The sequence below is a fragment of the Anomalospiza imberbis genome, chromosome 2 (genome assembly GCF_031753505.1).
Source record: "Anomalospiza imberbis isolate Cuckoo-Finch-1a 21T00152 chromosome 2, ASM3175350v1, whole genome shotgun sequence".
NCBI classification, from domain to species: Eukaryota; Metazoa; Chordata; class Aves; order Passeriformes; family Viduidae; genus Anomalospiza; species Anomalospiza imberbis.
This window is the reverse complement of record NC_089682.1, coordinates 62107760-62135366: the sequence shown is the minus strand read 5'-3', so window position 1 is coordinate 62135366 and position 27607 is coordinate 62107760. Positions and strand designations below refer to the sequence as shown.

Genomic DNA, 27607 nt, shown 5'->3' with positions numbered 1-27607 from the left:
GCACGGCGCGACCCGGCCGCGGCATGCGGCGCTCCCCGCCGCTGCCGCCTCTCTGCAGGCGGCGAAGCGCCAGTCCCCCCGAGCGCTCCCTCCGAGCAGCGCACACCCACCTGCAGCCAACACCCGCAGCTCACCGACCGGTCTGGCCCACCCTCCGCAGCAGCCACGCCGGCAGATTGGCTCCTTCCGGCGTCATTCTCCTGCTCCTTGCACTCGGAATGGCTCCGCCGGCCGCCACTCCAGGTGAGAGCCCGCCCGTCTGTCCTCGCTGACGACACGGCGGGTGCGGCTCCGCCGCAGGCACCGCCTTTCCCCTGATAGGCCGCTACCTGGCGCATTCCGCTGTCATTCACAGGGCGCTCTGACATCGGATAGGTTATTGCTCTCGAGGGCGGGGCCCTCCGTGCTTCCCGCACGCCGATAGGCTCCCGCCGGGCCCGAAGGGGCGGGTCATGGCGTTGCGGGGCGGGCGCAGGGTGCGCGGCCGGGCCGGGCCGGGCCGGGCCATGGGCAGCGTGCGCTGGGCCTTCCCCTGCGGCGCTTGGCGGCCCCGGCGCCGCGAGTGGCTGCTGGCCGCGCAGCTGGTGCAGCCCGAGGAGAAGGAGCGCATCGGCCAGTTTGTCTTTGCCCGCGATGCTAAAGCCGCCTTGGTACATGGGGAGCCGGGACGCGCTTGTCTCTGTGTACAGTCAGCGTTGCCCAACTTCCTCATTTGTCATAGGAAAACAGGCCGTGCGAGGGCATTTCAGGGATGTAAAGCTAAAGGATAAGGCCTGTATAAAAGCATGAAGCTCTGCTTCACTGAGGAGCCAAGAGGGGCGGCAGGCTGCTGTCAGTAGCTACTCTGAAAGACTTCACAGCTTCTAAGTCGTGGTACCAAGTCAGGAGACAAAATCATCGCACCCTGAGGGACTGTGCATAGGACATCGGGATAACGACTAGGAGAATAAAGCTGTTTTACAAGATCCAGGGTTTAAATCTCGCTCAATAATACAGTAATATGCACCTGCTCGTTAGTCTGGAAGGAGTTACTCATCACTTTTAGCTGTTGAGTGTTTCATTTAGCACCTAGATAGTGAATGGATGTACTGAAAGGAAGACTATTGAGATAATTTTACTGCTCAGGGTGGTGTAAAAAGTATTTATTTGTGCCATAAAGTATCCTAAATAAGTTACTACGGTAGAAAGGAAGTACTGTGATTTGTCTAGGCTGGGACTTTTGTTAATTGTGCTAATAGTGACAATGTATTTGATACTCTGATGGACTCTTCTGCTTAAACTTACTTGACACAGCTTTTACAAAAGGGAGACATTTAAATTATTTCGCTAAAATACACAACTTGATATCAACAGTAATAAACCAACATTTTTTAGGCAGGTGGTTTTTTAGCAACCACGTAGCACAATAGTTCTGTATGAATTACTTCCCTTTTATTTCATAGGCTGGTCGCCTGCTGATGCGGAAATTAATTGCTGAGGAGCTGTGCATACCTTGGAATGAAGTACACTTGCAAAGGACACCAAAAGGCAAACCTTTCCTGGCCAGTAACTTACTCAGTATCAACTCAAATTACAACTTCAATGTCTCTCATCAAGGAGATTATGCAGTCCTTGCAGCTGAGCCTGAGCTTCAAGTTGGCATTGATATTATGAAGACCGATTTTCCAGGTAATTCATTATGGTGACTAAAGCAGATTCTGCAGTGTTTGAGTACTGAACATTTTCACATTTCCCAAAGAACCAATCTGTGTCCTAGAAATTTAGTGTAATTAGAAGAGAGTATATGAACGTATTGTGTGTTTGGGATTTCAGGCTGTAAAATGCACTCTTAGTTGTTTAATTTGAGGTGCATTGTAGGACAGATATGGATATATTTCTCATTTAGAGAAATAGAACCGTGGGAAAATAAGATCATGAATCCTTTTATCATATGGGCGCTACCAGCATCGGCAGATACTTTAATTATGGATTTGCTGTCTGTGAGGCAGAAGGAGGGATGTCTTCCCAAACAGGGACAATGGGATCCATCCCCATGAGAACTCCATAGACTGTGTTACTCAGTTGTCCCATATGTATGGACATTTTATGTGTCAGCCAACTGGCAACACAGATTGGCTGTGAAAATGCAGTAGTCCTCAGTGAGAGGGGATCATGAGGATCATTTGTATAAAATGATTAGTGAACTTCAGGATCAAAATTAGGATTGTAGCAAATTGTATTTTTAAATACAGTTTTATGGAGATGATTTAGTTTGCAAATGCTCACCAGAGCACGACTGGGTTAAAGGAGAAACATACTGAGACTTATGATTCACTGGAATTCTGTTTTTTTTTAGAATAGTCCTTAAACGTTTAACCACATATGACAGTAGTAGTTGTGTTCTTAGAGAACCTTTCTTCACAGTTTTTGGAGTTAGCCAGCATTTTATGCTGCAAAGTACATTGTGTTTTAAGGGAGAGGAGAGATTCAGGTAAACCCTGACTGGATAACTTTCCATCTGATCGCTTTATACCTTTTTAATGACAACTACAAGTATACAGTTTTGGATTATCGTATTTAGCTAGGATGCACAGAAGCTTTGCTGCAATCTGAAATTCTTTCCTGTGACTCACACCTGCTGTAGACCGTCACTCTGAACACAGTGGTAAGTATGTGAGACCACAGGACAGCCTTTGGAGGGTCCTCCACCAGAGCTGTTGTGTGTTTTGTGACAGGAATTGTGTCTAGTGGGTGAGGCTTCTTTGTTACAAGGGCACACCTGACAGGACTGCAGGTAACACAGGGCCCAAATAACCAGATTAAACTTGAAGCTGGTACTTTTATCATAGCTCTCTCAGGCAAAGCCAGCAAGGTGGTGTCCCAGCTGTGTCTCCTCACAGCATCTTGCACACCCTCCGCCTGTTTGCTGGGGGAGCAGAGTTACAGTGAAGGCCTTGATGCTGTGCAAACACTGCTGATACCAGTGTGGTATGAACACTGGGTTAGGCATACACCTAAAACACAGCACTCCACAGGCGTCCATGGAAAAGGTAACACCTGGACCCAGTACCCTTGGAAACACTCTCGTTGGCCTGCCACTGGCCTTTCCACAGGACTCACTAATTTTAATTCCTCATTCCAAAAAGTTTCTAGTTTCAGTGGGTAAATAGTGAAAACCAAAACATTCAAGCACTTGTATTCGAAGCTTTTCTTGGGAACTGCAAAATTCAAATTTATACAGAAAAATCAAAAAATTTATATGCGGAAGTAGGGATATCTTACATCCTCTCCTGGTATTTTATGCAGGTGTAAAATGTAAGCTGACATTTTAAAGGCATGTTGTCAATATCTAGCTGACAAGTTTTATGAAGCATGTTAAACTTTATTTCTGAAGTCTAAAGACTAAGTAATATTTTGAGATCTGATACAGGCAGACTTTATTGTTTTTGGGAGATGCTGGTGATTCCAAAAATTGAACAGTGAAAGATGACTCATATGTCTTCCATTTTGTAATTATAATTTGTATTTTTGAAAAAGAAGTAAGACACTATTGGAAATGTAATAATTCTCTATCAGAGAGAGCCAGTAAATAAGTAATATTAGGTTAGAACTTAATATTACAGAGACTATAATTTAAAGCTGGCCATCTTTTCACCTGAAATTATTCTTAGGAAGATTTTTGTCTTAGTTGAATCACTTTCAACTCTTTTTTGTTGCTGGGCTATGAATAGGCAACACAGACTTTAGCAGTATTATTTTCTCTGATAGTTCCACTGAGTGGTGCTCTTGTTCTGCACTTGCTAAGTACATTATATTTCTGAAGGTGGATCCACTATAAATCTCTTTCCTTGGAACAGCTACAAGGACAAAGAGTTCCCTATGAACAAAGTACATTTCAGTAGGTTTGTTTGTTTTCTTCAAACACTTGTTTAAATACAAAGTTCTTCATCTTGTGATGTTCTCCAACAGCATCTTGGTTGAGGTCTCTAGTATTGTAGCTCTTACATTCCTTTATTGTTCAACAAGCGAGCATGCAAAATCTGCAGTGCAGATATACAAGAGTATCAGGCAGCTGGAAGTTTTGAGAAGTCTGCTGATTGTGTGCTACTATGCAACAAGGAGTCTGGTGCACTTAAACATTTTATGTCACTTCTTAATCCATCCTATATATTTTTGTTTTACTTTTTGTTCGTAAAAAGCTGCCTCTTTCCATATTACTTCTGCTTCCTCATTAAAATCTGAGAAATTAAATTACTGCAAGACATAACCTTCTTCAAAGGTCACACTAGAAGTTATTCTTAACACTGCAAGAAGCAGCAGTTCTACAAAAGTTCCACAGGTGTGCAACAGTTTATCACCTTTTTTCCTCTATTTAGATATTGAAGTAAATACTGTAGTGATGGTAGAAAAGGAAAATATCCTCTTCAGGTGTTGTGTGTTGCTGCCTTTTGGTTATCTGGCAGGTTATTGTAGATTTAAATCAGTCTTTCAGTTTTTTTTTTTGAAGGATTACTGAGATCAATGATTGTTTTTCTTCACTTCAGATCAGTTTAAGATGAACTCTTGAGTCATTTGGAAAAATGCACACTGTCCTGTAAACTTGTTTGTAGAAGTGTCTGTGGACATTATTTGGCGAGGTAAAGCGTATGAATTTATTTTAAGCCTTTCAAAATAGAAGTGAGAAGGATTCTCATAGTACTGTTAACTCCTGTGGAAAAACTGAGCTTGTGTTTGATTTTTTAGCTTATGGAAAAGAAATTCTGCAACAAGTGTCGACTTAGTTTGAGTGGTGTGTGGGATGTTGATTGACCAGTCACTTAAGCTCTGTAAAGTAGAATGTTTTCAGAGACTTAGGAAATAATTGTAGCTTAATAAATATTGCCTTGAGCATTTGAAAAAAGTTTAGATCTTAGGCTCAAGAGCTTTCCTGCTGTGCAAGTGAATTTCTTTTCCCTAATGCAATTTTTTAGCTTAGATGGATTTTCAAAGATAAATAAATTAACTGTTCATTACATATATTTGAAAATCAGCCTGCAATCTTTTTTACATATCCCACTATATTTACTTTGATCCAAGTGTCTCCGATCTCAGTTTTATTCCAGAATTAAATATTTGACGTGCAGTAGAATTAGCTTTTCTCATTAATATTTTGATTTTATGCTAGGCTTGCTTGTTAAAAGACACAAAAGGGTAAATTTTCTGCATGTGACTTTCACAGAAAAAGTAATTTGATCTAAAAATACTCAAATAAATGCTTTTTTAAGAAAGTAGGTTATTATGTGCAAACACCTAATTATTTGAAACTAGTTTTCTCTGAGGCAAGGAAATATAAAAAGAACTTGACTCATTGTTCTCCTTTTATTCTCATTATTGAGGTGAGGTAATGCAAGAGACGATAGAGTTCTTCAAATCAGAGACATGTCAAATGTGTTTATAAGTCCCACATGAAGAAGCTAAATACCATACTTCAGTCTAGCTAGTGGAGGAAAGCTCTCTCTCCAGACAGTTTGATCTTTGTGCTGTTAATTTTGGTGTATTCCTAAGCCTAATTGAGATAGGCTCACCTACATCATAGTTCAGATATTTGGCATGTCTTTTAGCTAGCCATGTTCAATTTTTTGAATTGCAATCCTTATTTAATTGCTTCATTTCAGCTTTTCAATAAGAATTTCCTGATCTAGAAACAAATTCCAAATCAGATTGTTCTTTAGAGTGCTTTTGTCCTTAAGATGATTTACCTTTACCTTAAACAAAGTTTTAACTGTTTTTGGTTTTATTGTTGTATTTCAGTATATCTCATAGCAGCAATCAGTATCTAATCTTTTACTGCTAGAGACAAACACCAAATTGTTAGCTAATGTTACATCTTTAGGTGTGTAGCTGCACTGCTTGGAATGAAGAAATTAACAAAGGGTTTGATTTAAATGTTACTTCTTACAGGTCAAAGAAGTCGTAATTTATAAATACTTATGTAAACACGTCATTTTTAGATGTGAAGGATGTTAAAACAGCTGATATCCTTGTTGACCTAAAGAATCACAGTGATGTTATGCACTTACGCTGAGTAAACAGGGAGGCATTTCTTTGTTCTTGTTCTGTTTGCAACTAGGAAGAAACAGCCATCTTCAATGTGTTCTGAAAGAATGTATAATATACAGCAGTTTCATTGCTGTGCTTTTATTCATGTTTCTAACACAGTTTTAACTGGGAATTACACAATTCTGTAATTGATAAAGCACCAATGCTTGATAAACTGTGAAAGTTGATATTGTGATTAAATCTCCTCTTTAAAGGAAAATTTCTTTATTTTCCAAAGAAACACTCATATTCCTTTATGACTATTTCCTTAATAGAAAAATGTAAAGCCATTTGGATTAAAATATAAACTGATGGCAAAATGCAGAACTATAAAATTAAGCTGTGAAGAATATATGTTTAAAATGAGGAAAAAAATAGCGATTAGGAAAAGAAAAATCCTAAACTAGGAGCTTTTATTAAAAATAACAGTTGGAATGAAGAGTAACTATAAAAATGCTTGTCAGATTGTTTTGGTTTTGTGTTTTTTTTTTTCACTCTGCACATCAAATTTACAATAATCACAATTTATTACTAAATTGGTGTTTTGGGAAATTAAGTTATGCAGTCACAATGAGCAGCTAAATAGAACTGATTTTTTTAAACAAAACTAAAAGTGCTTCTCAGCCTTTGACAGTTAGCTTTGACTTTCCAAATTAAGAAAGTGTAGCAGAAAAATCTGATCCAAGGACTAAGGTTATGTAATTACTATGTCGGTGTTTAAAAATTGCCTTTTGAGGAGTTTCCTGCTAACACTGCCCAGTTCCAATAGCTTCAGCTCTACACATACATATATTTGTTGCAAGACTGCAACACAGAAGCTGACTTTATTTTGTGTTGTCCGAAGTTTATTTGGATATTGACTGTGCAGGTGTTAGAGTTTGGAGCCCTTACTGGTTTCAAGGTTGTGAGACAGTCTTTTAGAGACAAACTTGCAGGGTTTTTTTTTATCCTGACTTATGAAATGCTAGACTTATCTTAAATATTTCAACTTTTCTCAATACATGTAATATAAATAGGCTCAGCTGTATTTTCCTGATGTATTTCCTAAGAGAAATTCTGATTTTCAACAAGGCAAATATTTTTATATTTCCTAAATAAAGATGACAGGTTGCTTATGTTATTTCAGGTTTTCAGGAGCTTTTAGGATTGGGAGACATTTGGTACTTCCAAAGGTAGATGTTTTCTTGCCATTTATTGTGTTGGTGCTGGGAATTCTAAGCATTCATAGCTGTTATGTGCTGTGTTATATTTTGATAGAAAATCCAATTTTGTAGTGTATTAAAAAGTTATTACTTGCCCCGCACAGTTTTCCAGTTTGTTCATCAGACTTGTTGGGTTTTGTGTTAAGCATGTGTATCTTCCTTTTTCTTTCCTAGTAAAAACAAATTTAATAAAAGCAAAGCAAACACTTGGAGATGATATCTACAAGAGTAGATGCAGCTGATACAGGTGAATAGACCATTGAAATTCATCAGTTTTTCATCTGTGGGCCTCTGCTTTTTCATCTGCTTTTGCCATGATGCAGCACATTTATCTTCCACTTGCATCTTTCCTTGTATATTTTGGCTGGATAAAAGACAGCTCCTGTAGTGGCAAAATTTAGTTTGTGTGATGATAAGGGGAAGGATATGGGGGGACAGCATGCCAGTGACTAGTTGACTGCTGTCTCTTCTCTGTGGGAAGACCAAACAAAGCAAAACATGCTGGGTTTTAGCTGTCAAGTGGGACAAACAGTCTTTCATCTGCTGGCAAGCCAAGCAAATGACTTTATAAGGTTTTGGGTTCTTTGGATATTTGTTCAGGTGTTTTTAAAGAATGTCCTTATGTAGGAGGGATTGATTCCCAAATTTAAAACACTAATACTACTTGTGTCATCATGTGGGGTTTTTAGGACTTCATTATGAAGGGGGAAAAGAGGGAAGGATGGTGAACAGACAGAGGTGGGAAAGTTTTAAGTGTGAAAATAAGGGCAATTCATGTTCTGGGACAGGCTTCTGTACAGTGTCCTGACTTCTACCATTAAAGAGCAACTCTGTTGTTCATTGCATTCATTTGCTGCATAGGATATCATGAGGTTGAAGGACATAGTCCCAGAGTGTGTGTCTCAATACTGAGGACCATTTCCACACCAAATTTAGAGGAGACATCTCTCATCATACCCTTTCAGGGAAACCCTTTCAGCTCAATTTGAATCAGCTTGTGCTTTTAAGGTCGCAGAGCTTCCCAGGGAAAATTTGCATTAGTCAGATGAAGGAGTTGTTAGAAAGTGTGAATCATGTAGTGAAATTCATGTGGAAGATGAGGATGACTTAGGTACTGAGAATTGGCTACCTCCCCACCCCTTTTATCCAGTATGGTGTTTTATATACCAAGTACCAGCTGGATTCCAATGCAACCCCAGGTTCTGCAGTGGTGTTAGCTTCTTAAAGACGGGTGTGCATTCCCTATAATTACACTGTCACTAAATACCTAACTTTTCCTGCTTGACAAATTGTGAAATGGAGATCTGCTATTGTGATTTTTTTTTTGCTTGTCTATTTTCTTGGACTAGTAAATGATATTAAGTTGTAGGTTTAATTAAATGATATTAAGTTGTTTCAATATCTCTGAATGTGCAGAGAGACATTCTAGTGTATTACTTCATAAAATGTAATAAAACTTCTCAGAGATCTGGTGGCTTGGTAGTACTATGTAGTGTAAGGCTATAGATGGTCAGACATCACCTGGACTTATTTTTGTTTTACATCTGTGGTTGTGTCCTCATGACATGCTTTATAAAGAAAAGTGTATTTTTATGTCTATTTAGATTTTGGGGTAGTGTTTTAGTGTGATGCAGCATAACTTCCTAACTATTGAAAAGAAGCAAACTTCCTGCTGTTCTGGCAATGTAGTGATTGCTGTAACTGATATATGTTCTATAATTAAAAACTGATTAAAATGTCTTTTTTGTGAGGTCATTTTTGTTTTTGCTGAAATATTATGGCTACCTAGAGCTCTGCTAGTTTTGGTCATACAACTTCTTGGAAAGAGTTTAAGCAAGTAAAAGGTGTAGGAGTTGGCAAATACAAGTTAAGAAATTTCTTGTTATTACTGCTCATTTTCTTATTTGCTATCACTATGTAGTTGTACGTGCTTTTTTCTCAAAGAATTTGAGGTCCCTGAGTCATCTTGGTGATTATGACCTTTTGTATTTTAAATGCTTTTATTTTCTCCACTCAGAGGTAAGATACAACCATGAGCTTACGTCCTGGTGTGCTTGACTGCAAGCTGTTCAACAGCAAGTGTATATTTCAGCTGAATGTTTGGCATGGAAAGAACCTGTAGAAATATTCTGGAGTCTGAACAAAAATTGAGAGGATCTGGATTTTTTTTTTTTTTAATTTTCAGAATAAATTGCAAAAAGCATGAATCTGTTGCAGAGAGTGTGCTACCTGTCTTTAAATTGATCAGCTATGAGGTATGCTGTTAACAGTTTTTAATTTTATTTTGGGTTTTTTTAACCAAGTCAAAGCTGCTGTTTTTCCAGTCAAGTTTTAGAGCTTTCTAAGCCATTATGACTCTTTACTTCCTTTTGTTTTACGTTGACTATCAAGGCAGCTTGCTTAAATCTTCATCACTGCTGTTAGACCCAACCACATTAATGCAAATGAAACCTTAGCAATTTCTCTAATATTGGAGAGACTTAATGATGCTATCTGCAAAGAAAATATCAAATTATTTCAGTCTCTTCATGACTGAATTTTCCAGATTGACATTTTTATAATCTGGAAAATGTTGAGTAACTCGTAGGAGGCAATGTCAAATTTTCAGGCATTTAAGAGTTAGTGCTTCTCTGGGATATGCCAAGATAAAACACATCAACGTTAACATGACGAGAATTGATGTTTAACATACATGTAATTGGGAAAATTGCAGGATACTGACAGGAAGTGTGGAGGTCAGAGAATGAAAATCCAATTTCCAATTCACACAAAAACTGTGTGAGCTAGTAGATTGAGATAACATCCATTGTTAATGTTCTATCTGGTTCTTGTAAGGTAGCCATTTATCTCACTAATTATTTGCCTTGTGTTGTTTCTAAATGTCTGTAGAAGGGTTAGTTAGTATTAATAAACAATTAGGGCTTGGGCATCTGTTGCAGAAGAAATGTTTTCTCTGTATCTGGTTACTTTGATTTCCTTTAGAGACGTAAAATATGATCAAATATGGTCCTACACCAAAAGAAGGCTCTTGTCAGCCCAAGAGTACAAGACTTGAAACGTTCATCCAATACAGTTGGTTAGTTTAGAAGCTTCATAGCTTCTTGTGTTTCACGTTATTTGATAGATTGAGCTGTTCATGCTTCAATTGTTTGTTTTGCTATGTATGAGGTGTCACACTGCCACTTTACATGTTTTCCATCTGAAAGTGAACTGATTGTATTGATTAGTTCTTAGTTCTTAATCACTGACCTGTTTCTTTTATGCAATTCAAGTTGATGAGGAGGCTGTTTGCATTCTGGCATTTGTTTCATATTTTCATTTTGAGGGTTTGGTTTTGTTGGTTTGTTGTGTTTTTTCAGGAGATTAGTTGATCAATGAGCTGGCAGTAGTAGCTTTATAAGCTAGTTTGTTTGTATCTGACCAAACCAAGCTGAAGACTGTAAACTCTTAAAACCTGAAGTGAAGATGGTTGGTCATCTACTCTTCTCATTGTTTTTGAGAATGCATGGCATGGTTCTAATAATTTTTGGTACAAGTTTGTACCCTGCCTTTGTGAAGTATACACTGTATTACCAAAGCTGATTTATGATTAACCTGATGTTTGTAAAAATGTAAAAAAATTCTGTATTAGCCTTATAGATAGTAATTTTCACTATTAATAGCATCAGAGTTTACATGGATCTTAATTCTGATTGCCTTTATCTTCCTACAAATGCAGCTTGTTGGGATTCTTTAGCAGGTAGAAAAATGGGGGGAAATTATGATGTATTTATGTACTATTTCTACAGTGCATTTGCAAACAGGACTAGAAAATATAGTCTGTTTTCTTATTTTTCACTCCTGCCTCTTTTAAAAATCAGTCCTTTATATCTGGGCTGTGGCATTACTGTTCTACAGGGAAAATGCAAAGCATTTTTTTTTTTTGCGTAGTCTTTAAAAAAATTTAACAAAAACCTAGATGTCATTGCAGTGGAAAACATGGCATTATGTATTAATGTAAATAGCTCATGCAAAAAGCCCAAAATGCAGACACATATGTACACACAGGAACACACACACTTACCTGTGTATGGCATGTTTACTTTCCAGGCTTAATATTGGAGTCTTTCTTCCAGTATCCTTCACTATTTCCTCTCACCACTCTTCCTGAAATTTCCAGGGTGTTGTGTGCTTTTAATTTAATGAAGAAACTTAACTTTGGGTTTAGGTTTTATTTTTAATGACTAGAATGCAATTTTTGAAAGAATACTCAGTTGATATTCTTAAGGAGCTGATGTACTTAAAAGTTTATTAACAAGGCATGTATTTTAAAATCAGAGACAGCAATATAATTAATGCTCAGCATTAAAAGGAATTAATTTGTTAATTTGAAGAACTCTATTTCCTGACATAGGCAAGTAAGAAGTACTTACTTAAGAAGTCAGTTTATTTCTGAAACAAGTTGATGAGGGGGAGCTACTTTAGAAATGCAGATTTAAAACCAAATAATTAATTGCTATGTGGACTTGTTCCAGTTCTTTCAAAGGAAGTTTTTTATAAATTGTGGCAAGTAGTTGACCACAACTTGAGGCTGTTTTTTTAAATCAAACTAAAAGCAAAAAACATAGCATTTAAACAGAAAATTTCTGCAGCTTCTAGTTTTGTCTCCTTCATATCTCCTATGTCATGAGAGACATGGGAAAATTGATGGAGGTTTAGCAAAGGGACACCAAGGTGAATAGAGGGTTGGGGAACTTAACTAATGTAAAAATGCTGGTGGAGCTGGGTTTGTTGAACCCGAAGAGGTGAAAGTTACAAAGAGAGTAATCTAATCACAGCCTCCCTGAAATGTAGGTGCAGAGAGGATGTACATAGTTGTCTTCATGAGGGTGCACTGGAACAGGGCAAAAGGCAGAAGGCTCAGGTTGCTTCAGGGGGAGTTCTGTCTCTGTAGAACAAGTCTGCACCATGAGAACAGCAGAACACTGGACTAGGTTCCCCAGAGAAGGGGTGAAATACTCTGCTTGACAGAGCCCTGGGTAACCCAACATAAGGCTCTGTTTTTCAACAGAAGGTTAGACCAGGTGGTCTTCAAAGGTCCTTTTCAACCTACATTTTCCCCATGGTTTTGTAAATCTGTCTTTCTCTGATAGTGAAGCAAATATGGGGGAATGGACTAGGCAGGCTATGGTACTGCAGGTAACTTGTGGAGAACAGGAATCCTAAGTCCTCTGATCTGTTCCTCAGAGCAGAGCAGCTGTACTGCCTTAAGGAAACGGGGAGTGAGTGCACTTTAGGACAAAGTGATGCCCGAGATTTTCAAAGGAGGAACTTGACAGACAGGACTGGAGGGGAATGCTTATTTGAATTTGAACATGAGTGTTGAGAAGGGTAGCTGAACAGTTGAAGAAACCTAGGACAAGAAAAGGGATGAACAGTGTGAGGAAGAAAGCAGTAGCACATGGATTTGATATGCACTTGGTGTACTAAATGGTTTAAGCATCAAGTGTATTCACCACATGTGATAAAGCTGGGATAGCAGGACTGACAAAGCAGAAGCCTCTACGTGCTGAAGGTGGTGTAGTGTGAATAGCCTTGGGTGGTTTTCTCTGATAGTCCTGGGTTATAGAAAGGAGGAGGGCTCTCTGAAAGTAATAGAGGAGGAGGGGTACACCAGGACATTATGGAATGTTTTGTAGTTCGAATCACAAGAACAGGCTGGAGCCTTACCACTGTTGTCTTAAATATTCAAGATAAGAGAGAAGGGGGAAAATGTGGATTGTCTAGAGCAGGTATTAATGTAGTTATTTGTAGTTATTTGATTGTAAAATGGGCCATACAAATACAGAGGTGAAAGAAAATACCTTACTCCAAGTTCAACGATTTTTTTTTTCCTTTTTTTTTTTTTGTTCTGTTTTGTTTTGTTTTGTTTCAGGGAAGTTGGGTTGTGTAAGTAGATGGATATGGAATTTGCCTCGGTAATTCATCAAGGCATACTTAACATTGTGGTTGCTTTTTTCTTCTACTGTTATTTTCTCCAGAGGAGAGTTAGTCCTGTCCTTAGACTGTTCTGGATCATTCTATTAGCTAAATGCTGCAACTGTCTCAAAATTCTGCAGTTGAGGGCATCTCTGAAGTGTTATTGCCATGTCTTGTGGGACATGTATGTCAGACTGCAGTATGGTTTGGAAATTGTGAGAAAACCTGAATGTGTGCTTTAGTGTAACATTGCTTTGTTCAGATCAGTTATTACTGCTGCCAGTACCTGTTTTTATTTACTGCTTAGATATCTGTAGAAGAGAACCACTTTATAGAGAAGGCTTGATGCCTTTACCCCTGGGTTAGGATGGGGAACATGAGCATAGAAAAGGAAAGTTTCTTGCCCAGTCAACTCAAAGAATTACTGGCACAACTACAGTTAGAATCTGCATCTTAAGCAATTACTTAGTGAGTGTGTTCTCCAAAGTAGCGTGGTATTAGGAGGGGGAAAATGTTTTGGATTAAATATGACTGATGTTATATTTTTAGTAAGAAGATTGAGTAACACATCAAAGAAATTGTCTCAATATATGGAATTGTCTCTATCCAGATTTTTATTATCCCTACTAGAGAAAAGTTTTCTGCCATTGTCTCTTTAGCCACCTGTAAGCCCAGCTGGACTTGGATGCTTGCATGGGATACTAATTAACATAGGCTATGGGTAGCCAAGCTTGTAACAAGGTCCACAGATTTCAAGGTACTATAGAAATGCCATTGATCAATATAACCACACACTGTAGTGTCTTCTATAAGGTAAATTTAGACCACTGGGGAAAAGTGGTGTAGCCCCCAAAGAGCTGCTGCAGTGCCACACAGCTGTGATTATTTTTAGAGGAAACTTAAATTTAATCTGAGGATTTGAAGGTTTGGTAGTTTGAAGCTGGGTTTTTTGGAGGATTTTTTTTGTGTTGGTATATTTCTTGCTGTTATTATGGGCACCTCTCTACCCACATTTTTCTTCTAGAATAACTCCAATCCAAATAGCTTAATATGTGTGTTATAAATTCAGAAGGCTATGCTTCTATAAGTGCTTAAAAAAGTGTTTCTTCTCTATCCCAGCATAGGTGGGAGGCAGAATAGCTTGATAAATTTTGAAAAACAGGATGCTATTTTATGAAATGATAGTAGATCAAGCTGTCAGATGCCAGAAACTGTATATCCTACTTTTGTAGTTGAATATAATTTTTTTATGTTTATATAAAATTATCATTGGTTAAATACTTTGCCTTTTAGAGAATGCTGGAAATACTGCATCCTGAACAACCATCAGCTTACTGCTTTGAGGCTGTATAAATTCAAATTATGGAGCAGAGTTGGTTCATAATTTTTTTTACTTATGAGTTTTTTCTAGAGCAATAATGTGAGGTAATTAATTTGCTTATTATTATGACTCTGTTAAAATTTCTGTAAGTATCTCTGTCTGATTTACAGGTAGTAGCTCAATTCCAAATTTCTTTCACATAATGAAGCGACAGTTTACTGAAACAGAGTGGGATGTAATCAAGTCAATGAGTAATGAATGGATGCAGCTGGATATGTTTTATCGGCACTGGGTAATACTTCTTCTCCTATTCAAAGTCTGCAAATGTTCACATTCTTTTCTGATATAATTTTTTATTTTCATTATAGTAAAAATGTAATCTTTCTGTAGTTGCATAGAATCATAGAATGGTGTAGGTTGAAAAGGACATGTAAGATTACCAAATCTGCCACTAAACTATGTCCCAAAGCACCACCTCTATCCATATTTTAAAGAATTTCAGGATGACTCAGCCATTTCCCTGGGCAGCTTGTTCCAGTGCTTGAAAAACTATTTTATGAGGAAGTTTCTCCCATTATCCAATCTAAACCCCCCTGGTGCTACCTGATACTATTTCATGTGAAGATATTCTTGGACTTTATATTTCAGTGGTTATTTTAATATCAGAACAACTTTGAGAACCATGGTACAGCTGATAGTTCCAATGGGATTTATTAGTAGTTTTAAAAACATAACCAGAACAAGGTAAAGCATTCATATCTGTATGTGCCTTTGAGTAATTTCAATTGCATATTTATTTTAATGCAGCAGGTTAGGCTGGGTATAAACTATGCTGATAACTTTTTCTCTTGATAATTTCATCAGTCTACCCTCACATTTAGTAGTATAAGTCTTAAATTTATTTTGTCTGCAGTGTGTGCTCAGAAGTAATGTTTGTAGAACAGTAAATAGCAGTTTAAAAAACAGTTTTGTAGCCAGTATAAATACATTTTTATGTCTTTTAGGCCTTAAAAGAAAGCTTCTTAAAGGCTATTGGAGTTGGAATTGGCTTTAACTTGCAAAGAATTGAATTTAATGTGTCTCCATTGCAACTGGAAATAGGGAAGGTGTATAAGGATACAAAAATGCTTCTGGATGGAGAAAAAGAAGAGGAGTGGACATTTGAGGTAAAGTACATGTTTTCATTAGTGATAAGCAGTCTCAACTCCTTATTGTTGCATTGCATGTTTGATTTTTTTTTAATTGCAAATTCACATCTTACTTTTGTATAACCCCACTGAGCTTCTATTAATCAAAACTGAGGATAAATCTGCAGCATTTTAAAGATTTTTTTTAAGATTGCAAGGACACCCCATATATGGATTTGTTATAATGTCTTTTTATTTTTCCTGTGCCTGGAATATATTTCCTGTACTCTGGGAACGTCATCCTAAGGTATGCAGGAACTTCACAGAAATATATTCAGACCTGGTTTCTTGAACATGTCTAAGATGTTAAAGTTCTTCATCAGTTGATCTAGAATTGTTGGTCTCAATAGTCTGAGTCTTGAGGTTTGGGTTTCTCTTTTCCTTCTTCAAAGTTATTGGAACTTATCACTAAAACATCTGTCCTTCCAGATTTGGTAAGAAATTATCAGTATCATCTTGCGTAGTTTAAAGGATACATAGGGGAAAAACTGATAGGGACATGTTTACTGATGGACCTGGCAGTGCTGGGTTAACAGTTGGAATTTGCTGGTGGTGAAGGTATTTTCCAGCTGATATGATTCTGATTCATAATGATCACAAATTATTTAATTACCTAAAAAACAAACTTTAAAACCAAATTAAATTACAATCCCATTTCTCTATGCCCCAGAGGAATGTTTGTTCAACCCCCTTAAACAAAGCAAAAAATGGAACAAACTGTCAAGTGCACTTTTCATTAAGATTATTCAGTTTCAAATACATATTTGCATTTTGAAAATACCTATATTGTTGGAGACAGCTGTTCCAATAGAGCTGTCTAAACGACAAATTTCTGCTGTATGTTTATTTTCTTTAGTATACAAACTAAATGTACCCTGTGCACATGGTATGAAAGAATTAATGTTCCAGTAATGTTTAACTTCAGAGTATAAGTTTTTCTTCAAATGAAGCATTTCCTTCATTCAGCATTCCTGTTCATTTTTGATTTTGTGTTACAAGTCTGTGCATACTAAATCAGTCCTCTTACTCAATTCCTATATAGTATAGCAATATTAGTATGTCATGAAATTCACTAGTTGGAATTGCACTGGCAAAGGAGGTCATTGGGAAAGCCTGTGATACGTCCTGTACCAAAAAGCTTTCTGTGTTACTGCAGTGTCCCATGGCCAAGGGAGCATCTGCCTGTCTTCACTGAATGCTGGAACTCCTAATTTTGGTCTTTGATGTGCCTGTGGTTGATTGACAGAAATAGTCTGGAGATGATGATACAGATAGCTCCCTGTAATACTTTAATGCTTTCTAATTGTTTGGATCTTCCTTATTACTTAGTAATTACTGCTAGAATATTCATGTAGTTTTTGTCTGAAGAATGTCTCCGCTTCCATGCTTGCCCACCTGCTTCCCAAGAGTGCAGCATTATAATAAGGCAGATTCTTGTATTTCAAAGAAAGGGCTTAATATCAAGTTTCCTTTAAATACAAGTTCAATTGGGATATAATTTCATTTAAATATCAACATTCATTAAAATTAAATAAATAAAATGTTTTTCAGTTACCAATCTCTGAAGAGTTTAAAATTAAGCATTGCTTTACTATTTTGTCTTTTCCCAAGCTTTTTTAAAATTTTATGTCCATTTTCTTACTTAGAAAATTTTTTTTTTTTTTTGGTCTCATCAGATTTTTGAAATAACTTTTTAGTTGAAAGCACTAATTTTGAAAAATCTGAAAGAGTCACTTGTAAGACTACATATTTCTAATACACTCTTTTCCTTAGGTTCCCTGTTGTGCCAATTTTACTTTAGGGACCTGTTTCTATCAAATAACAGAATATAATGGCTCGCTTCTGCATTTCAGAACTGACTATATCTTAGTGAAAGGAAAAGATCAAGGAGCGCAAGACTGTTTAAAATTCAATTATCACATATTTTTGATTGATTCATTTCAGTTTTAAAAAGAAGCTAATTTACTAAAAATGGACTGGAGAAGTAGAGTGGATTTTATCCATTTAAAACACACAAAATATTCTGAAATCTTCTTCAGAAAATACCATGTAATATGAAAAAGACAACTTTAAATTCATAAAGACCAGGAAAAGATCCTCCACCTTATACTTGTTATGACTAAAAGGTCAAGAGAAATAGTAATGAATCAGAAAAAATCAAAGTTAGCACTATTTAGACACCCTGTAACTGTTCACAGTCAGAGCAAAGCCAATTCAAATTGGAGATAGAATTTTCTGTGAACAGTGCAGAAAAGTTTCTCTTATTTCATTGTAAATACCAAGTTAACTACTTTGTTTTGTAGTTGACTCTGTGTGGTCCTTTTACCAAGGATTTAGTTTTGCTTGAAGTATCTTTGCCCTCATTCACACCCCACTTTTTTTGGCTTGAATGGAAGGCAGTTGATCAGAAACAGGCTCTTCTTGTTTGGTCTTGATGGAAGGATTTAGCTTTAGGGTCTTGTTTTTGTTTATTACTCTAGAGATTGCTACGCAGATTCCCTTCAGCTCTTTTGGAAGGAGTTGGAGGAAAAAAGGCTTTGTTTAAAAGCATCGATTTAATTTTAAGACATGTCTGCTATATATGTTGAATATGCTTTATTCATGTAGACAGTACATGCTTTCCTCATTTTAAAAAGGAGTTGGAGGAAAAAAGGCTTTGTTTAAAAGCATCGATTTAATTTTAAGACATGTCTGCTATATATGTTGAATATGCTTTATTCATGTAGACAGTACATGCTTTCCTCATTTTAAAAAGGTGACTTTGTTTGGCAATAACTAAAGGACAGCTAGCCCAGTGAAGAGTGATAACAGTATTTTGTCCGGGTGTTGATTTAGGATGGAGTTATTATTATGATGGTGATGATGATTGTTATTATGGGTAATTCTATATGCTCCATTTACTTCCTTTGAAGAAAATAAACTTGGAAAATTGTCCTAGTTTCATCTCTGGTACAGTTAATTTTCTCCTTAGTAGCAGGCATAGTGCTGTGTTTTGAATTCAGGATGAGAATAGTGCTCTTAATACATTGAAACAAAGTCAGGGACTCCAGTTTCTCATAATGCCCTGCCAATGAGGAGGCTGAGTGGTATGAGCTGCCTACTACTATGACAAGAATGAAACAGTAGTTAATTCTAGTAAAAATGAAAGAAGTTGATTGAAAACAGTTATGACAAGTTCTATCATTTAAAGAGGTCAATGTAAGTTTATAAGATAGACAGATTTGTAGCAGATCTTAAATATGGAAAAATATATTGGCACTGGAACGATATTGGCACAGGAAAAGGTTTCCCAGAGAATTTGTGGATGCCCCACCCCTGGAAGTGTGTATGGCTAGATTGGATGGGGCCCTGAGCAACCTGGTCTAGTGGAAGGTGTCCCCGAGATGATCTTTGAGGTTCCTTCCAATATAAGCCATTCTATGAAATTATGAAAAATAAATTCCTGCTTAGTCATTTGCAAAATGTTAAATGTATTTGTGACTCTTTTCTTATTAGTCCCAGTTGTGTACAATTGATCAGGAAGAATAACTGGATAGTACTTACTGGAATCAATATTAAAGAAGAATCTTACATGAGACATAACACATTTGTTTTTGTACCTACCTCAACTTTGGATACAATTATTTAATACAGGAAGCACATGATTTATCCTAAATTTTTCTCTGGCATTAAGAATCACCTGGCAGGACTGCTGTTGCACAGATAACTTTTTGCATTTTTTCACAAGAAATATTTCCTTGGTCTGTTTACATGCAAATAAATTACTTCCAGAACATGAATTTTAAAGAGAGATTAACTGGGTCAATTTGAAACATATTTAGTAATTGCTGGTGTGCAACTGTAGTTGGCATCTTTCACCCTCAGTAAGAGAAGTTAATCCTGCTGCATTGTCAGGAATAAATAATAATATAAACTTTCATTTCTAAGGCTAGCTAATACAACTGGATTCACTCATCAATCAGTTCTGCTGGCTGGGAAGGTACAGTTTCATCATAAGCTGTCTATAGTTGAGTGAATTCATAATAATTTGAATTCCAGACACAACGTTCTGCCGAGTCTTTGAAATTAGTTCATTGTAAATCTCTGTGTGCTCTAGTAACACTTTTGTTCTGTGCAGACAATACCAAATTTTGGTCCATTATATGTCTTCTGGTTTATAGAGAGGAATCTTAACAAAACAAACTCTCTACCCTGAAAGAATTCTATAGGATTGTCCTCTTTTTGTTAATCATCTATTTCCATTTAAGATACTAATTTTATAAGCTGGTATAGCAATATCTCCAGGGAAACAAGCTGATCCACTGTTTTTTATAGTTTCAGTATGTTTCATTAATTCCATTGCTTAAGGTTTTTGCTGGCCAATAGTAAAGGCTAGGAAAGGTGTTCCTTTCTGTATTTCACTTGGATTTACATTGCTGTGAAACAGCAAAGATAGATGAAGGGCATAGCTTATGTTTTATTCTAAGATGCTGAAAAGTCTCTTGTGACCACAGATTATACATGAAATAAATGAAATGGAACCTTTTTCGTTCACTGTTCATCGGGCAGGGTCTCTGCAGGGAAGGTCTATCTAAACAATCACTGCCTGTTAAATGCAACTTTGAACTGAAAAAAAACATTATTTTGCTAACAATATGTGAAATAGTATCTATAGTATGTTTTTAGTTGAACAAACAAGAAGTAAGATAAGTTGACCTCTCAAAAAGAAAATTCTGTGCTTAAAGCTGCAGATTTCTGATTACAGGTGTAAGCCACTGCTGAATGTGCTGTACTATGCCCTCTGTTCTGATCTGTCCTTGATCTCTTGGACATGCAAAAAAATGAAAGAAGAGTAGAAAATGAAGTGATTAAAAAGGGGATATAGGAATTTTTTGCATCTAGAAGAAAACAAAACACTGCCACACCAGAACTATAGAAATCGTTTAGCAACACCTGATCAAGCATTTAATATTCATTGCCTTTCTTTTTTTTGAGGAAGTTAAGGAAATGTGCACACTGAGTACAAGTGGTTACCTCCAAGATAGCATTCTTTATGCTTGACTGACTTTCAGTTTTGTATCCTAGTAAAGGAGTGGAAAACCCAGTAAAATACCCCATAGGAAGTACATTTAAAGCTCTTGCAGTCATGTAAAGTACTGCTTATGCTGTAGGTTTATTAGTGTTTCTTATATTAAATATTAATCTAGACAGAATCAGAATATTCATTTTCTTACTAGCACTTTGCAGAAAGGTATTACAAGATGAGTTTGATTGGGTTTTTTTTTAAGAAGGTGAGGGTTCTAAAGTTCACTGCTAAAGCTGTCAAATAGGCACAGTTTTGGTGCTGAAGAGATCAAAGTAAAAGGCATAGTTCTATTTCCTCACCAGCACCTCTCAGCCAGGGCATACATGTTTGTCAGAAACATCCCCCAACTTTACAGTTGTCCTGGTGCTACACATGCCTGGAGCAGCTGCTGCCTTGGCTGAGCTGGGCTGAGTAGATTTGAGCTGAACAGCTTGGCTTTTTTAAATATATATATATATATATTTATATATATTTATTTATATATATATATATATATATATGCATAGGGCTGTTTTGGAATCACAGAAATGGTGTCCTGGCAACTGAAACCTTTTGAAAATTCTGTGTAGTAGATGAACTGTAGAAAAGCCTGATGCACACTGATACCATTGTTCTAAAAGACATTTTCCTTAGATTAAATGGGGTGAAAAACGAGGCAACCAACAGCCTGTGAGAGGAAACAGGAGGAAATCATGGTGCTTTCTTTATATTATAATATAGTGCAGTTAGAATATTTCCCAATGAAGCCAAAAATGGAGATTCAGTCTTAAGTCCGAAGAGAATATCCCAATGACTTTCCAATTTTCAGATTCATGGCAATATTGGATCATTTCCTAGGTAAAATTCTTGTTATTCATGAGTTCTAGTTTAGAAAGTGCAGAAATTACATGAATACTTTAGAATAAATAAGCAGGGATTTTTTTATTTCATCCCTTTAGATATATATTTTTTAAAAGTCAGTGGAATTATGGCTTGGCTATAGAATAAGCATTATTCAGAAACAGTGAAAGTCTTTGGGATTATTTTTCCTGAAATTACTTAGGATGAATTTTTAGTCTTTCTAGAAGAAAATGCTTTCAAACCAAACTGTTAAATCGGTAAAATCTATATTACTAAATATATAGTTATAAATCTAAAAATGTTGATTCGTATTTACACATAGCAGTACTCAGACTATGTCAGGAATTCAAAGTTGTGCTCTTACATGCTGTCTGAAACCAAGAGGGAGAGCCAATGGTTTAAGTTTACAATGATATCACTGTTTTTCAGAATACCTTCTTGAGGTTTGCAGTTCATCTCACTGGAAAAGGATAGCTAACATGGGTTATACGGGTTTGAGACTTAGAAGGGACTGAATGCTCAGGTCACAAGCTTGAATACAAGTATCTACAAATGGATAAGGTGGTGGTAACCTATAGTAATCTGTCCTCAGACCTGTGAACATTTTAATGTGTCTGCATCATTGAGCTCTACAACAAAACTGCTAAAATACTATTGCTTTTCAAATGTCATTATTTTAAAGTATTTTATATGATCTTGTGCTACTGTTGTGAACCATACTCTAAATACTTATATAGTCTATACTCTGGAAACAAAGTAAAGAAAATGCGTTTACATTGCCATTTTTCATCTTTCCTAGGAAACCCGCTTGGATGATAATCATCATGTTGCAGTGGCACTTGGGAAACAGGAGGGATTTGTACAGAAGGATTCTGATGTAAGGAATTGTGAAGCAGTTTCATCTCTTGGTGATCACTTGAATATAAACTTATGCTGTAGCTACAAGTGTGTCATCTCATATACAGGGCCAAGAAGAAGGCTTATCTTAGGCATGGTATTAACCAGAACCAAGCAGTACGACTGAAGTGTTTCCTCTAGTTCTGTTGTGCCTGTTTCAGGAGAAGTCTGTGAAGGAGAAATAGTTTCCGAGGACAGCAACAGATAATGTCAAGTCTGTAATGCATGTATTCTATGTGTTCATTCAAGAGAAGATAAAGTAATTTTTATCACGGCCTGCTAGTACTCATGTGGGAAAGATTGTTTTCACAGAGGGAAATGGAAACAGTGAACCAATCTGGACTGCTAAACTTGTGTGACACCTCACCAAGTTGATTTTAGTGGGCAAGTGTCAGTGCTTGTATCCCAGAGCAGATCCATTGCTCAAACACCATTATGACAAGATAACCCTTGAGACAAGCAGCACCAACCAACAGATAGGAAGAACAGCAGTGTTAGTTGTCATTCCATGTGGTGTCTCTATAGAGAGAAAGAGAAAAGCAACTTAAAAGCTTTTTATGATTTTCTGTGTAATTTTAAAAAGACCTCAATACTTTTATTGATATTTTATTATCTGAGGTTAGTCTCAATAAAAGATGGTGGAGTTTAAAATTCTTTATAAATCCTGTGTAGGATATAAGGTTTCTCCTGTCGATTGCTTGCTGTACTTCACAAGAGTTGTGATGCATTCAGTCAGGACACACTTCCTTCAGACAAGCACGTGCTGAAGTTCAAGCTACATCTGTTAACAACTACTTAGCTCGGAGGCTTGGTTCATATTTGGTATGCATCTGTAATGTCACTTATGTGGCTCTAGGCACCATTCCTGCAGCTTTACCTCATCTACGAAATGTCAGATGAATAGAAAGGTCTCCACACCATGTTGCTTGTGTAAGGACATAAAGTGAGAGGCAGCTCAATCTTTTTCGCTTTCAGTCTGCATTGACAGCTAAGAGTTCTTCTGTGTTGTTACAACAGCACAAACCATTTTGTTGTCTCTACATTTATTCTTAATAGTAGCCTACTGCTCAAATACTGAAGTGGAGAGTTTTTGGGTTTTGCCTGTTTACTGACTTACCTTCACTGATGCGACAGAAAGTGATAACAAAATCTTCAAAATTGACGTTGGACTGAGTCACCTCCAGCACTTGGATGTAAGCAAGGAAGCGTCTACAAGGCACAATTATGAAAAAATTCCCAAAATCTTCTCCTGAAACTCAACTTGCTGGAATGCCTCTGAAGTGCCCATACACCAGTGCACTCAGGATGAGGAATAAACATGATGAGTCACAGATCTGTCTGTGGCTGCAGGGTTCCAAGAGCATGAGATGGTGGAGTTCAGGATCCTAGGGCAGTGAGGAGGACTCAGCCCTTAACATGAGGAGAGCAAACTTTCTCCTCCTCAAAGGACAAAGAGGGGTCCCATGGGATAAGGCCTCAGAGGAAAGCTGAGCCCAAGAAAGCTGCTTAACATTCAAGGATCATCTCAAAAAGAGATTTCCATCTCACTGCATATGAAGTCAGGCAGAAAGGCCAGAAGGTCTACATGCATGAAGGGGGTTAGGGAGCTCCTAGCCAAACTTGGACATAGAAAGGGAAGCATACAGAGGGTGGGAGCAAGAATGGGTATCATGAGAAGAAAACAGAAATATTATCTGAGCATTCAGGGATGAAGTTCAAAAAGCTAAAGCCCAAGTAGAATTTAATCTGACCAGGGATGTTCAAAGCAAGAAGAAGCACTTATGTAAGTGCAAAGAAGCCAAAGGGAAGGGTTTTACTCAACAAGACAAATGTTGAAAGAGGCTGAGGTGCTGAATGCCACCTTTGCATCAGTATTTATTAACAAGGCTGGACATCAGGAATCCCAGGTTGCAGGGATGAAAGAGGAAGGAGAAAGGAAGATGCACCCTTGGAGGAAGAGGATTAGGTCAGGGAATGCTTGAGCAAACTTGATGGGTGTAAATCAGTAATATTTATGCGATACAGCTGGCATTGCAAGGCTCCTCTCAATAATCTTTGGTTGATCACGGGGACTGGGAGAAGTGCCTGAAGACTGGAAGAAAACATGGAAGAAGGAGGACCCAGGCAATTACAGACCTGACAGCTTCACCGTGATTGCTGGAGAGGTCGCAGAACAGCTAATTCTGAACACCATTTCCAGGCACAGCAAGGGCAAAGAAATCATCAGGACTAGTGAGTATAGCTTCACCAAGAGAAAGTCATGCTCGATCAACTTGGTAAATTTCTGCCATGAAATGACTGGCCTGGTAGATGAGGTTAGAGCAGTGGGTGATTGTCTACCTGTATTTCAGTACCTTCTATCTCTGGCACTGTCTCTCCTAAGATCCTCCTAGAAAAATACTGAGAGCTGGGTACGCAGACTGTGAGGTGTATGGCAAACTGACTTAATGTTTGGACCCAGGTTATGGTGATGGAGGTACAAAGTCTGGTTGGAGGCCAGCTACCAGTGATCGGTACTGGGTCCAGTCCTGTGTAACATCTTCGTTAATGAACTAGATAATGGTGCAGTGCATCCTCAGCAGGTTTGCTGCTGACACCAAACTGGGAGGAGTGGCTGATATGCCAGAGGGCTGTGGTGTCACACAGAGAGACCCTGACAGGCTCATCAAAAGTGAGTCAGTTTGTCTGATGTACTGAGTAACACCACTGCAGAGAAGCCCTACTGAATTTTATGAAATATTAAACATTAAGAATAGGTTGCTCCAGCAAATGCATATTTAGGAGACTCAGCTATATTTATGTTTGATTCATGCAAGCTGTACTATCTGCTCTGCTGTTTGCAACCAATTACATTTGGAGATGGCATACAGCAGGCTGCACAGTAGTGTGCTCAAAAAAAAACCAAAAAACCTAACCCAAATCTTTTTCTTCTTTGAAATGTGATTTTGGTTTTTTCTTGGAGTGATGAAACTAACATGGAGACTGTGACACCATCATCTTTAATATCTCAGTCCACATTTAATTGGTTTTAACATGGGTAATTGCAGGTTGATTGTGACCACTTTCATTTTTAAGTAGCACTTGAATCTGAGAGAAGCATGCAAAACATCAGTGACTACTGGTATTAAAATGAGTACAAATAGGCACACCTAGTGGAATAAATCTTTGCATAATTGTTTCAAATAATCATATGTGCTGAAGAAAGAAGTACAATTTGTTTGATGGTGGTCTTTCTCTTCTTTACTGGACTTAAACATTCTGTCATACTTGCAGCATTCTATAGCCCTTGTTCCATCAGTTTCGTGAACTGTGTTTCAACAAAAAGCTCAGTTTTTCTGTGTGGCCTGTTACATGCTTCTAATAGTTACTGCATAGCCTAAATGAGGGGTAGTGACATTAGTCTCAAATATAGACTGTCTTCTTTCTTCTTCAATAAGCAATGTGTAGTTTAAATATGACAGAGAATTTTACAGGAAGAAAATTGATATTTATTGATTCATGTTATGCTAATATGTGTTTTCTTTAGGTCCATTCCATGGAGCCTCACCAAACACAATTTACATTATTGACTTTTGAAGATTTAGTTGCATCTGGTATTCCTGTCACACCTGAGGATTCTGCATATTGGGACAATTTCTGTTCAAAGCAGGAGGGTCCAGTGAAACAGAGTTCACATCCAAGATAAGACTGGATAAGAAAAAGAAACTTGTCAGACTTCTTATGCTGTTATCCAGTTTAATTTGAAGTATGGGAATAAGTGCACATATGTAAATGAAATGTATCTTTCCCTGTTTAAGCTGACAGCCTGATTTTCATGACACTTCATTGGAATTGTAAGGAAGACATGTTTCCTTACATGAAGGAATACTGAATGAGAAGCCTAAACCAACATGCCCTTTTACATCTCCTTGCCTGTGGTTCTTACACTTCAGTAATTCTGCAGGCTAGGGACAGAAAGCAGTTGTACAATAATATTGTTTATTAGTGCACACGTGTTTAGTATATAAAAATGTGTTTCCATACTCATTTATGCTGAAGCTTAAATTATGATACTGCTTTTTTCTCTTACAAAAATTATTCATTTATTCTCAGATGGACGAATAAAAAAAAGATACAAATTCTTATGGTGTTGGTGTAATGCCAGGCTGAAAAGATCTGTAGTAGTCTTGGAGCTACATGTGTGCAAAAATAGTTTGAGACAGGGAATTAACTTACAAATATTTCATAGTCTTTTCACTTCTTATCTTTGTTAATTAAAGCTTCCAGTACGCAACTTAGTATTTGTCTTTTAACAGTTCTTTTTTTTTATCTTTTTCCTCACTAATAGATACAAGCCAAGCAGCAGTTCAATTTTCCTGTGCTTGTATTTGCATCAGTCATGTGGGGGAACCCAAAGAAAACAGGAAAGCTATTTTTTTCCAAATAGTCTTGTAACGTCTGATGACAGAGCATTTTACTGAAGGTTTCTGGAGATCTGTATATCTTGAATGCACATCTAGAATATTTTGTCTTCTTTTTCAAAATACATTACCTCTCACCCTTCTTTCTAGAAATCATAGATATAAAGTGGTCCATCTAAATTTAAGAAAACATACTGAACAGAATGATCTGTGCACAAAAATAATTATCTTCTGTCCTACAGTTAAACATAGATTTTCTTAGAATTTGGGGCTGTGTACAACTGTGCTGCACCTTGTATTCACAGGTATTGAGCTCTGAACTCCACTGAATAGTTCTGAATTCAAACATGCTGCTGAACTCTCCTGCTTCCAGTGTTGATGAATATTTTTTTCCATTTCTATGACTCTCTCATCCTGCATGCTAATCATAGTTTTTAATGTTTTGCTTATTTATCCCCTCCAAAACTGCAAATAATTGAAGCAATGACTCTTCCATCCTGTCTCCACAGGGGCTAAATAAGGTGTTCAGTAACTCCAAATCTGAAGTTTAAAAAAATACCGAATATTTTATATACAAATTCTAAGTCATGTATTCCGGACTGTTTGACTTTTAGAAAGATGAAATTCAACTTGCAGTAAATAATTTGCAATCCACAGAGGTCCAGTATATGCCATTCAGT

At 37.2% G+C, this 27607-nt stretch overlaps 1 protein-coding gene across 2 annotated transcripts; it reads left to right on the top strand.

The window, feature by feature from the left end:
* The first annotated feature begins 479 nt into the window (after positions 1 to 479).
* AASDHPPT (aminoadipate-semialdehyde dehydrogenase-phosphopantetheinyl transferase) lies at positions 480 to 26802 on the top strand. 2 transcript variants are annotated; one of them, XM_068181394.1, is made up of 6 exons: positions 480 to 650; positions 1443 to 1668; positions 14709 to 14830; positions 15543 to 15704; positions 22430 to 22507; positions 26054 to 26802. In XM_068181394.1, the coding sequence occupies exons 1-6, from the start codon at positions 507 to 509 to the stop codon at positions 26210 to 26212; spliced, it is 891 nt and encodes a 296-aa protein (XP_068037495.1). In that variant the 5' UTR covers positions 480 to 506; the 3' UTR covers positions 26213 to 26802. The 2 variants fall into 2 exon arrangements, with proteins under 2 accessions (XP_068037495.1, XP_068037496.1); XM_068181395.1 differs by lacking the exon at positions 26054 to 26802 and adding an exon at positions 22596 to 23121.
* The last annotated feature ends 805 nt before the right edge of the window (positions 26803 to 27607 follow it).

Excerpts from the sequence above, each read along its gene's own strand:
- AASDHPPT (XM_068181394.1), top strand. The coding sequence starts at position 507 with ATGGGCAGCGTGCGCTGGGCCTTCCCCTGCGGCGCTTGGCGGCCCCGG. Across the intron at positions 15,705-22,429 it reads AAGAGGAGTGGACATTTGAG|GAAACCCGCTTGGATGATAA; the intron begins GTAAAGTACATG and ends CATCTTTCCTAG. Across the intron at positions 22,508-26,053 it reads TTGTACAGAAGGATTCTGAT|GTCCATTCCATGGAGCCTCA; the intron begins GTAAGGAATTGT and ends TGTTTTCTTTAG.